The sequence below is a fragment of the Theobroma cacao genome, chromosome 2, assembly GCF_000208745.1.
Source record: "Theobroma cacao cultivar B97-61/B2 chromosome 2, Criollo_cocoa_genome_V2, whole genome shotgun sequence".
Lineage (NCBI taxonomy): Eukaryota > Viridiplantae > Streptophyta > Magnoliopsida > Malvales > Malvaceae > Theobroma > Theobroma cacao.
The window spans coordinates 6,396,005-6,409,157 of NC_030851.1; the positions used below are offsets into that span (position 1 = coordinate 6,396,005).

A 13,153-nucleotide genomic window follows, 5' to 3' on the forward strand; every position below is an offset into this window, starting at 1 on the left:
GGCTGCCCATGTTGGTCTTTCTCTTTTTTTTTTTTATATATATATATATTATATTTTAAGTCAAACTTAGCACCACAAAATCAAGACAATATATCTATAATAAAAATGAAAAATTTACCTTGTTATGAATAGCCACTCCCTCCAACACCGAAACGGTGTCGTTTTGTAATCAAAAGGGGTTTTGGGTGAGTCAAAACGGTGCCATTTTTAACCTTTGGACCCTCCCTCTTTCTTCACTCACCATTCCTCTCCCTTTCTCCTTCTCGCCCGATCCTCACTGTCGCTGGCACTGCGTCACTTGCAGATCTGGTGCCGCGCCAGCTGCCGCTCCTCTCTCTCTGGTGCCGCGCCAGCCGCCGCTCCACTCTCTCTTCCCCCGTTCGGTGCTCCTTCCCCTCGCGCCAGATCTTCACTGTTGCTGCTCCCTTTCTCTCTGGTGCCGCGCCAGCTGCCGCTCCTCTCTCTCTGGTGCCGCGCCAGCCGCCGCTCCTCTCTCTCTTCCTCCGTTCGATGCTCCTTCTTCTCGCGCCAGATCTTCACTGTTGCTGCTCCCTTTCTCTCTGGTGCCGCGCCAGCTGCCGTTCCTCTCTCTCTGTTGCCGCGCCAGCCGCCGCTTCTCTCTCTCTTTCTCCGTTCGGTGCTCCTTCCCCTTTGCGCCAAATCCTCACTATTGCTGCTCCCTTTCCTTTCCTCCTCCGATTTCTTTTGTGGATTTTTTTATGTGGCTGCTGGAATTTTTGTTGCAGGTTCCTCCTCCTGTTTGTTGCTCGGATCCCCCTCCCATTTATACCCGATTTCTGGGCTCTGGAGGGGGCGCTCCACTACCCTGCCAGACGTACCTCTCTCCTTTTTTCATTCTTTCATTTTTCATTTTTCATTTATATATTTTTTACTCTGTTTTTTATTTGTAATTTAGTGTCTACAATTACTAGTGTATTTGATTAGGAGCGCTTGTAAATTTTTTATATGAGAATTGTTAATTAGTATATTAAAACCAGGGGTGGAGGGTAGTGTATTTATGGGGGATCAAAATTTTTAAATTTTTTTACTATATACTTGCTACATTGTAGAGAGTATCCTCCAACTTTTGATAAATTAATTGGTTTAATGATGTTCAAAGTTAGGCATCATCTTCCGTCCTTTTAAATTAAAAGGTCTAGGGCTTAAAGCTTATAATATAATTTTTATTGGTCTTTGATCATCCTTCTTAATTCTCATTTAAGGAATCAAATGATATATAGTTGAATAAATTATTTTTGACTTAGTGGATACAACATATAATCTGATAATGAATAATCATATATAATTGTATTCCAATAATTATTTTATTTTATACTTATCGTGTAATAAGTATTGATATTAATGAACATGTTATATGATTTGTTAGAGGACAATTGTTTGTAATTTAGGAAAAGCATCCTTCTTTTTAATGTTATAGGATATTTATTTATATGGTGTTCTCTTCGTCTTTGGCTTCCAACAAAAGTTGGTTAATTCTATCCCTGATCAAAACCAAGATTCATTCAAATAGAAACTAATTCATCAACTTTCCTCTTGACGCATTGATATCTCCTCTGTTTTTTTTTAAATGACCTCTTTTTTTACTTTTTGTTGCAATTGAAGTAAGAAAAAGGAGATTTGAGTTCTCAAAGTTGGAAATCAAAAACAGGGTTTACTATATCAAGGATAGGTCCATATTCCCATTCTAGGCTTGGGGCCGGCAATGACGACACAGCTTGTGACGATCCATTCCTTCTCCTTCCTCTAGCATATGCATGATGCAACTATGGGCGCACGCACGTGGAAGACACAATCATCGCCCACCACTAGTTTATGCCTTCGCACGCCTTTTTCGAGCTTAACCCAATGGGAAACAGTCGTACAAATGAGCCATAAGCTATGAGTTTTACAATGACTGAGAGGAGTACTGTATCAGGTTTACGTATTAGATATATATATTATTGTATACTATAAACCTAATTCAAATAAAGTTTATATTATAATCCATGTTGGAAAACGCATATAAAACGTTACTAACTATTTCATTTTTATATATACATATACGTTCCTTGGGCGACCATCCTACATCTCCAAGTCATATAATATAGGATTAAGTGTAAATGTTTCTTAGCTAAGCTTCTAATTGGTCAGACCCATGTGATCAGATTCCTATATCCAATGGAGATACGATGTTTCCTCGTATAAACCAATAGTAAAGTCCTAGGATTAAAACACTCTAACTCTAAGGAACAGAATTTTAAGTACAATATATACTAAGTTACTCAATTACTACCAGTACTAACTTGATGCCTTCAACTAAGGAGATTGGCCAAGTGTCAATCATCAAGAAATCATAGATTAATTTTTGACCAAGTACAAAAAGTAACTGCATCTGCATGCCCCAAATTTTTTACATTAGCTCGTAATCCCAACAGTGGAAACACGTACGTTTACTAAGTCACGATCCTTCCTAGTTTTAATAGCATAATTAAGTTCTTGGCAGGCGTGATTTTTCCCTTAGTCAAAGAGAATAGGGAAAGCCCAAGATTTACAGACTTTCTATGCTGGGAAGTACAATAATTTGGAAAGCAACGAAATGAAGCCTTAATTATATCTCAAACCAACAGTAAAAAAAAAAAAGTATTGATTAATCCCTTGACACATTTAATTATGTTGCATTGATCATGTGAATTTGGAATAGTTTAAAAGGTGTTCACACTCAAATCCCTATTTTAAAATGGAAAAGGATAAACGTCGGGGAGCTAACCTCAATTAACTATTAATTATGTAGAGATACGAGGATCTTGATAACTCCATTAATTTAATGACATCTGCAAGCTGTAAAGGCAGAACCATTGTTGCTGACTCGCTGTTCAGGAATACCGCAAGTGCAGATTTTTGCAACATCGAAGCCAAACAAATCTCCGCAGTCTGCATTACAAATTACTAAAGGACTTTTCCAATCTCGAATGAATGACAGTTGAATTTCCATTTTTTTCCCCTTTCACACCTTGGAAAAGGCTAAGCAAAGCAACTATTAAGTAAATTAACTTGGAATCTTGCAACGCCACCGTTGCTATATATATTCCAATCAAAAGTTGAAGATTCCTTAGTTCTTCTCAAGGTGTTATTACCTATTTCTTAATATTACTTGTATTGAAGTTTAGTTTAGTGAGTAAAATTTTATGTGATTGATTTGAAGTTTTTCTCTTCTTGAAAAGAGTGATTGCAGGTTCCAATCTCATTTCTCCAACTTAATTATATCAAAAGATCATTCAAAGTGATCAAATAAATGAAATGATGTTGTTGTTGTTGTTGTTTGTCCTCTTGGTAGTCCCTTTTCATATGTTGAAAGTGAAGTTGATGTCTAATTACTAGATATTCGTTTCATATTTATAGCTTTCACCACAAATTATATATATTTTGATTATTTTCTTTCATCACACTTTTAATCATTTTTGTATCATATTTTACTTGACTAATTTAATAATAGAGTGCATAATTAAATTTAATTTCATGTTTATTTCCTACGACTTTTTCGAACCACTAGTATAATTATATAATAATAAACAACAGTGCATCTTATCATATAAAATTAAGTATAATAAAAGCTCTGCTGTCGATGAATCATTTTCTTTTATATATGTACAAATATTTGAAATTTGACAATGACAGATTGTTATTAGTTGTTATATTATTAGATTTTAGTTAATTTAACAAAGTAAATTGCGATGAAATGCAATAAAAATAGGTTTTTTTTTTATCTAATGAGATGAGAATGTGGTTTTGCTAAAACATGTAATGAATTTGTCAACATTGTTTAAATAACTAATTGTACTATATACTTAAAACTTTGTGAACATTGAGAGAAATTAAACAAATACTATATGCTAGGACAGTAAGAACTTGACAATAGAACATGTACTGATCGATGTACACACAACGCAAATTAAATAAATTGCAAAATAAGCTTTTGAAGCACTATAATCTTGAGATATATACACACAATATACTGAAACCCTTTTATTCTTTTTCACCTGCAAGGTTTAGAGTGTTGATACCCTTGAGTCCTTGATCAAAAGAGAGTTCTTTCACGACTAATTGACTCGGTATTTGTAATCCTATTATTTTTTACCCCACAAGATGTAAAAGCAGGACTTTGGGTGTGAAGAAGTTGCACCAGCTAGCTGCAGGCTGGAGGCTGATATACACGACAGTTTCATTGCCTGCGTGCTGTAGATCGGATGGAATATCGAACGTGGTCTCTGTCTGATTTGAACCCAGTCGATGATACTGATCATGGAAAACTATTGATCCCATCAGCTCGTCCTGCAAGTTGTAATTAAAGAATATGAAACTCGATCAGAGAGCATTGAAAGACGTTGGTTGGAACTTGCATGACTGTTGGACGATAAATCTTGCCAATAGAATCAATTGTAATCTGGTGAAACTGACACTGTTCTTGGGACATAGGTGGTGTTTCTAGCTAGCCATATATAGGACCCTGGAAATTCTCCATTCCCAAGTTCTCGTAAATTTACTGTTCTTATAAAGTAGATTGAAATTTAAGTATAAATTGAACTTTGTTGAGTTTGTTTACGCTATATATAAATCGGTGGCTGTGACGGATAGGCCAGTTTATAGGTTCTTCAATCCTATTCCTTAGCATGTCTATATCCCTAGCTTTATTCTAGTGTCTCATGGTCAGTCAGTCATGGATTTAGTTAAAATATTCTCCATTTCCTTAATATTTTTCATTGCAATAGATATTTCCGTCCATTTTTACATTAACAAATATGTTAATAACTTTTTTATGAACATAGTTTGGACAAAAGTCAACATGCTTTTATTTTAAGAATCTCAGTAAATATTTTAAGTTGGTGAAATACATGCAAGTATTAAAAGCTTAAACGGTTTAAGTTAAACCCAAATAAGATTGTAATTTGCTTATTGAAATCTAAGAATTGATGGATTTCATATCAAAGATCAATAATAATACACAGGTTTATAAAACATTCATTTCATAGCTATAGAATGATGAACGATTAATAACAATATATATCTAATTAAGATTGAAGATATCTGTCATAAAAAAAAATCAAGAAGTTTATTTATGTAAAGCAAAAATAATTTTTAAAATAAAAATGTGAATGAATCAAATCCATAATTGTTGGATCCAATTTTTATTCTCCTTTATTTAATTTTAATGAATTTCCTTGCTAAGCTCAAATGATTAATTAGAAGAGACAAAAGGCAAAGAGCAGTCCACTGGTTTGGGCTCATTTAGTGTTGGGCCCATATATACCACGAGCTACACATTTACAACGCCTTCAAAACGACAATGGAACAGGAATTAATTAGAATTTTGCATTTTTTAAAATTTTTTGAACATATTTATGTTTTTTAACATATCTTAGATGATAATATTAATAAATCATAAACATATTACAATATTATTTATATGTTAGTAATTAATATTAATTAAATATTTTTTTCTAAATGTTAACCGATATAACCAATTAAACTTCTCAAAAAATTACTTTTATATATAGTTAATAAAATAAAATATAAAATAAAAGATAAAATTAACACTTAAATATTTTATTTAAAAATAAGTGTATTTATTTTTCTACCAAAGTTGATTTCTAATTCATAATATAAAAAATTATACTTAATAAAAAAATAAAGTTAAGTATGAATATAATTTTTATATATCATATTACTTCTCATACAATGAATATACTACGTATAAATTAAATAACATTTCAAATATATTAATCCTACTATATTTTACTTAATCAAGTATATTATTTTTATGTTACATTTATTTCATTTTAATTTTTTTTCTTTTCTGAAATTATAACAATAAAATTATTTTTAAATCTATCTAAATAAACATATAAGCATATTATATTTTCCATAGGAATAATAATATATGCATATTAAAGTACTCTATAAAAATAAACTAATTTATTTCTTTAGAAGAAAATAAAAAATTAAAATTAATTTTAACATATATATTATAATTAATTATTATAATTCTATATTTTGATATTTTATTATCATAAGATTAATAGTTAATTGATAAGCATTTCATTAAATGTTTATATATATATATATATATATATATAATTTTTGTAATTTCAACTTTTTTCACATGACACACACTCTTGCTTTTTTCAATTAGTATTCTATGGATATCTTTTTCTCAATTAATACCTTACAAATATACTTTTTCTCAATTAGCACCATATGGGTAATTTTTGTTCCACAAAAAGTTAGACAATAAATTTTGCCTAGTAAAACCAAAAAAAAAAAAAAAAATTAGTGTGAACAAATATATACGCTAACTTTAAATTAAAAATATTTAGTAATTTTACTAAACAAAATTAATAACATAAACCCTTCGATATAGTAATTGAGAAAAAAATATTTATAAGTGTCCTATAAGAAAAGTTAAAACCATAGGAGGTGTGCAAAAAGTTTATCCATTATATAAATAAAATATTATTTAAGTATATTTTTATGTCATATTTTATCTTTCATTTAACAAGAATAACTTTTAATGTTATTTCAATATTTCTTGTTTTTGATTTTTCAGAATAAACTTTAATTATTACAGATTTCACTCCCATTTAATTTAAATGAACAATAAAACTATATAATACAAAATGAACAATATGCTACTATAAAAATGAAGGCCTAACCGATCAAGAATCAGAGAATAAAAAATATTATTCAGCCCTATACAAACCCCAGAAAAGACCTAGAATAATAATACCAAACCGAAGTCATCCAAAAATTTATATACAAAACCCATTCAAACTGAAACCCAAAACTATATACAAAACTCACTTTCAAACCCACACGCTAAAACTACAACTGCAAGATGACAGCATATATATATGTATAGCACCCAAAGGGATTACTTTACATTTTTGGCGTCAATTTAAATTGGATTAATTGATGCAAAATCTTATTTGAATTTCACAAAGAAGAATTACAACTATATATATCTTCAATAAGGAAAAAAAAGAGAAGCACAACAACATATAGAAAGCAAAACTTCAGTATATATAGTAGAACGAGGACTATTTTAACGACCTACAGTAAGTACTGAATCGGACATCAAGGGCTCACATGATGAACTAGATGAAGAGGTAGCGGGAATATCATACTTGGGAACAGGCATTTTTTTGGGCAGATTTGGCAGTGGTGCCTCAAAATTAAGAACCTGCAATGCTTGCCTAATCGATGGTCTGAAATTGCAATCAGGATGAGCACACCATAATCCCACAATCATCAAGCGTTCCATTTGTTCCAAATCAAAATCCATGTGCAATTTCTCATCAGCCACATTAACAAGCCTTTCATTTTCATACGATCTCCAAACCCAGTCCAGCAATGAGGTTTCAGCTTCTTTGGTTTTTGATTCTATGGATCTCCTTCCACAAGCAATTTCTAACACAACCACGCCAAAACTATAAATATCCGATGCTTTACTAGCTTTTCCCTTGCTAACATATTCTGGTGCCATGTAGCCAAATGTTCCTGCTGGCCTTGTGATCTTGATGCCCAATTCCTGATCCATTAACCTTGCCAAACCAAAATCTCCTAGCCTGGCGTTGAAATTGGAATCCAACATTACATTGCTTGATTTGATATCTCTGTGTATGACAGTTTGTTCCCATTCTTCATGGAGATAAAGCAATGCAGAGGCCAAACCCAGGGCTATCTTATACCTTATTGCCCATGAAAGCGGATTTTGCCCTCCAAAAAGATGAGAATCAAGGCTACCATTGGGCATGAACTCATAGATGAGAAGGAACTCACCTTTCTCATGACACCAACCAATCAGTTGAACAAGATTCTTATGTCTCAATTTGGTAATAATCTTCACCTCCGCTATATACTCCTTTTTACCTTGTTTAGAAATTCTGGAAACCCTTTTAACCGCAATGCTTGAATTCAAAGAAGAAAGGAAGCCTTTGTAGACTCCTCCAAACCCTCCCTCGCCAAGTTTTCCTTCTTCAGCGAAGTTATTTGTGGCCCGAACCAATTCAGCAAAAGAGAACCTCTTAGGCCCAGTGCCATGCTCAAATTCACGATCTATGGAATCATCCTGTTCTGAATCCTCTTCCTTTTTCTTTAGACCCTTCTTCCTCCAGAAAAAGACCATTATTAAGATGGTCCCAACAACCGCCAAAGATCCACCAATTACACCTCCAACTATCGCTCCAATATTTACTCCTCCTCTTCCTCCTCCCCCTCCTCCTCGCTTATCAGGTCCTGATGACAGTTTTGTTGAATTGAATTCCCATGAAGCAATGTTGTGTATCTCGGTGCGATAACCAGTAGCAGATGAAAATCCGACAGTGACCCACTCTGGTAAAACTTTTGATAGATTAACTTTGTATGAAAGGCTAGAATTACCAGAAAAAATTGGGTTTTTAAGATATGTCAAGAACACACTCAAATTTGTAGTCCGAGAATCATAGGATATCCATGCATGTGCTTTTGATCCATTTTTTATGCTTGTATTGAATGTTATGTTGGCTGCTGATCGGATCGAGTTGATATTTAACGATTGCTTGGAAGGAGACGAGGGCCTGTTCCTTAAAGTCCTTGTGATGATTTAACCCTGAAAATTGATTATTTTATAGATGGCGTTATTTAGGCGAGATGGGTTACATCTCCTTTTAATCTACCTTGGTCCAGTGGCTTTAATACCAAATAACCCGCATTTTATATTACTTTTAAAAAATGAATGAATATTTCAAGTTTCAACTTTTAGTTTTACTTAAATTCATTCTTCAAATTTTTATATAATTTTAAATTTTATATCATTACTTAAAGATAATGAATATTCCACTTTTCAGTATACTGTTAAATGAGAAAGTGAATTTTGCCTTTGTTCATTTACATTTTGAATCGTTTCGCATATCATAAGAAAATGGGGGGAAAGGTAGATAGTTTTTAAGTTTTTAACATGTGAAATAAAAACAGGACATAGAATTCAATTATTGGTTTGTTCAGAACACAAAAGTTTAATTGAAGTCGATTCTTTCTTATGTTCAGCACTAAAATATAGTAATCAACTTCCGTATGCCTCAAAGCAGTTTGATGTTTGAATTTGTCATAATTAAATAATCCGATTAATGAGGTTGGAAAATTAATTGGTAATCCAGAATCGAACTTCAAAGTCCTAATATCTCAAAACATATAGAAAGGCACTTGCATTTGATTGCCACACCATCTCTGTTACTTTTGAGGCTTTGGGATTTTCAATGTGGCATTAATTTCCTGCTTTGATATCTAAATGACTGAAATCAAAGCGATAACATTCCGCAAACAGAAGCTTCAAAAACTAAGGTGGCCAAAAGCAATCTGTTCTGTACGCAGTCCCACTTGTGTTGGTAATTCCCTTTATTAGTTGAAAATTTTCCCTTTGGATGGGCTGTCCGTAGGTGTGGGACCCATATGAACCTCTATGGGTCTAGTCGTGTTGATCGTTCATCCAAACGCTCTCTAAGAGAGGCCCGCTCACTGATTTTATTTGCTAAATTATAAAGTTACCATTACAAGCAAAAAGCAAATTAAAACACGGCTTCCCATGAATTTGTCTCAAAACAAGGGTGGACTTCTACTTTCAGATTCTCAAGAGAAACTTATTAGGTCAATAATTCTTGCTTTTCATCAAACTTCAATTACACGTTAATTTTTTCAGTGAATCAACACTTACATTTAATTAAGAAAATGCTTCTTGATTTATTTAAGTCAGTGTAATATATATATATATATATATATATATATATATATATATTTTAAAAAGCGTATTTGTATCTTAAAATGTTTACGTGGTATTGCATCTCATTTTTTTCCTCCTCATTCACCATATTAACTTTTAATTTCTGATCATTTTTGTTTTCCATTTTTCTATTTGGCGTAACTTGACTTAAGAAACTTCTGTTTATTTCTTGACATGGGAAATTTCGTCGGTTTCCTCTCTTTGGGGATTGGTGGACCTTACATTTATTATAGTCTTCGAAATCGTGAGAGCACCATGACTTCTCAGTCAAGACCGATTAAGTTCAAAACACGTAACATTTGAATTGGCATAATTACCCCTCGTATTACCAAAAATTTAGGCCATCTTTGATGCTAGCTAGTAGCTAGTACTCCATCAAACGGAAATGGAGTTAAGAAAGATTTCACTGACCTTTTGCTTGATGGGCTTAGCGCTACTCCCGCATATTGGTGCTAAAGATTCATTTCCAGAGAAAGTAATTTATGAGAGGGTAGGGTCGGTATCGCCATTATTGATATTGTAGCAGTTGCACCGGGCCCAGCAGAAGTCATGGTAGTCTGGGATTTGTATGGAAAGGATAGGATTCTTGATGTAGCCAATAGGAATCTAGATAAGGACTTTGATAGTAAGCAGATAGCATGCGTGTTGATGGTTGGACTGTGGTGTACCCATCAAATCACAATTTAAGACCGTCAATAAGGCAGGCAATTTAGGCTCTTAATTTGGAGGCTCCATTGCCAAGTCTTTCAGCCAAGATGCCTATTGCTACGCATGATATACCTGCTGCTTCTTACGTTAAGTGATGCATTTCTTTCTATTTTGACAATCACAGTCCCTCGTTAAACTGATCTCTAAATTATGTACCTAGATTTACATGTGACCATCATTCTTTTTGAAATAGGAGTTTTTGGTTGTTCAATATGCTACAATATCTTCTATGAACACTTCATTCTATATCTTTTCAAATTGCTAGTTTTAGTTCCATGTTATGGCAAGAGAAACACTTAATCTATGCTTGAAAAGTTTTTTTTTTTTCTTTTAAGCATACGCATTCACTGTATATCTTTTCCTTGAGTTACACTAATATCTAACAATGGTAACAACAAATATAAAAAGAAATCTTTTTAATAAACCAAATTTATAATTGAATAAATAATTAAGAGAAATTTAGTTCTTATGCTTAACTTAACTTAATTATTGAAAGTAATATGATCAAGTTTGTGGATCGTAATTGTTAATCCTCATTTAATCAACATTTAATAATTATATTTTCATGAAAAACACTAACGTTAAATAAATTGTAGGTCTAAAATGTATTTTTTATATTGAAAGCAAAATTGCATGGTAAAATTTAATAAGTAAATGATAGGATCCATAAATAACTTTTAAGTACCAATTAAAACAAAAATGTAAATAAAAAGAGGGAAAAGACACTACAAAAAATTTGACTATTTTCAACGAAAATTTTCGTTGGAAATAGGCCATTTTCTGTTGGAAGTGTTTATTTCCAACGGAAAAGTTCGTTGAAAATTCCGTTCGGTACAAGCCTTGTGGGTAATATTTTTCGTTGGAAATTTGTTGAAAATCCGTTGAAAATTTTCAACGAAAAATTCCGTTGAAAATTTGAATTTTTGCCCATTTTTTTTAGAAATACGTTGAAAATTTTCAATGGATTTCCAACTGAATTTCCATTGGAAATTCTATTTCCAACGGAAAATTCGGTTGGCATTTCCAACGAAAATTTTCGTTGGAAAAATATTACCAACGGAATTTTCCGTTGGTAATATTTTGACCTATTATTTTTATAATAAATTTTCAGAAAAAATTACCATTTTTGTTTCCGATACTAAATTTAATTCGGCATTCAACTGTAAAATATATAAAAAAAACACATTATAAAATTGAGATTCAAGTCCTAACAAGTAATTAGAAATTATCCTTAACACACAATATATAATATAGTTTGATACATATGAATATTAAAGATATTTCAATAAAAATTATCCAACTTTGCTGCCTTCTTCTTCATCCTATAAAAGTCGATAGGTAAATTCTCATCAGATGACAACATATTTTTTATTATCTCCAACAGTCGATCAAAACATGATTCATTCAAATTGTACTCCCCCTTAACATTTAAAAGTTACGACACAGCTGAAAGCGTTGTGTGCTTTGTGCAACCTACCCACAAAGGTTCCTCTGCATTGCTTAACAAAGAGTAAAAGGAAGACGCATTTGGATTGGTATCTTCTTCCACAAAGCTCGACTCATTTTCAGAACCATGGTTGAAAGCAACTTCGGGACGCATAGCATCCCTAACCATTCTAGTATATGGATTTTCTATTTCATCTTCATATGTAGGTTCTCGAAAAGCAACATCTCCCTTAAATCTAAGAGATGGTTCAATTCTAGATCTACTTCTTGATGATTGTCCAACATGATCTTCCCCATGTAAACTCCAAATTGTGTAAGCCCTAGTAAAACCACGATTTAGGATGTGATCTGTGACTTTATCTTTATCTAAGAACTTATTGTTACTACATCGTGTGCAAGGGTATCTAATTTTATTCTTCCACATAAATGTAGTCTTCGAACATGCGAAATTAATAAATTCAGTAACTCCATTTACAAATTCAACTGTAATGAATCCATTCTGTAATCGACTGTACATCCAAGAGCGATCTCCTGACATTTATTATTATCCTAAGTATCATAGAATATCATTATCAAGATTAATTTGTATTGATGAAAACAAAACACAGAGTTAAACCCTACATTCCAATATGTATTATATTTATATATATATATATATGTATATATTCAAAATTACATTGTAAGATGCAAAGTAGCCCTTATAGTATAAATTATTGCATACATGAATTATCAAAAAACCTAGAAAAATTGTTTATATTTATTAGGATAGCATCAAATTGAACAACATGAGTATTGTGGACGGGTCAAAATATATGTACTATTATCAGTTGGAAAGGCTAGTATCATTATTTATAAAATTGAAGTTTAACAAGGGTGGTCAGTTATCAAATACCAACATTTAATTGCTTGTGTGTTTATCTTACTCACCTGCAAAATTAGACCAAACAACCGAACTCGTTTTGAAGCAGATCTGTCACGACCCGAAACTCCCATCGGGCCCGTGACAACCGTCGCGACATCCCGATAGGCACTCATTACCCCGAATGCCGATCGGAACCCCGCAAGGCTTAGCATCAGCTTCTGCATCTCCCCGGTGAGCGACAATTATTAAATCTTGCATTTCAAGAAATCATAAGTCGTTTCCAAATCAAAATAATAAAATATTATTTTCTGGCTCACAAGGGCATTTTA

At 32.5% G+C, this 13,153-nt stretch overlaps 1 protein-coding gene across 1 annotated transcript; it reads right to left on the minus strand.

Moving 5' to 3' along the window:
• Positions 6,964 to 12,500, minus strand: LOC18608172 (L-type lectin-domain containing receptor kinase IX.1). The gene is made up of 2 exons (XM_018114858.1): positions 11,956 to 12,500; positions 6,964 to 8,624 (listed from the first exon to the last, which is right to left on the minus strand). The coding sequence occupies exons 1-2, from the start codon at positions 12,498 to 12,500 to the stop codon at positions 7,097 to 7,099; spliced, it is 2,073 nt and encodes a 690-aa protein (XP_017970347.1). The 3' UTR covers positions 6,964 to 7,096.

What these genes read in the sequence shown, in the direction of transcription:
- LOC18608172 (XM_018114858.1), bottom strand. Translation starts at nt 12,500, where the DNA reads ATGTCAGGAGATCGCTCTTGGATGTACAGTCGATTACAGAATGGATTC. An exon ending in ACAACGCTTTCAGCTGTGTC is followed by an intron (nt 8,625 to 11,955) that starts GTAACTTTTAAA and finishes AATCATCACAAG; the next exon opens with GACTTTAAGGAACAGGCCCT.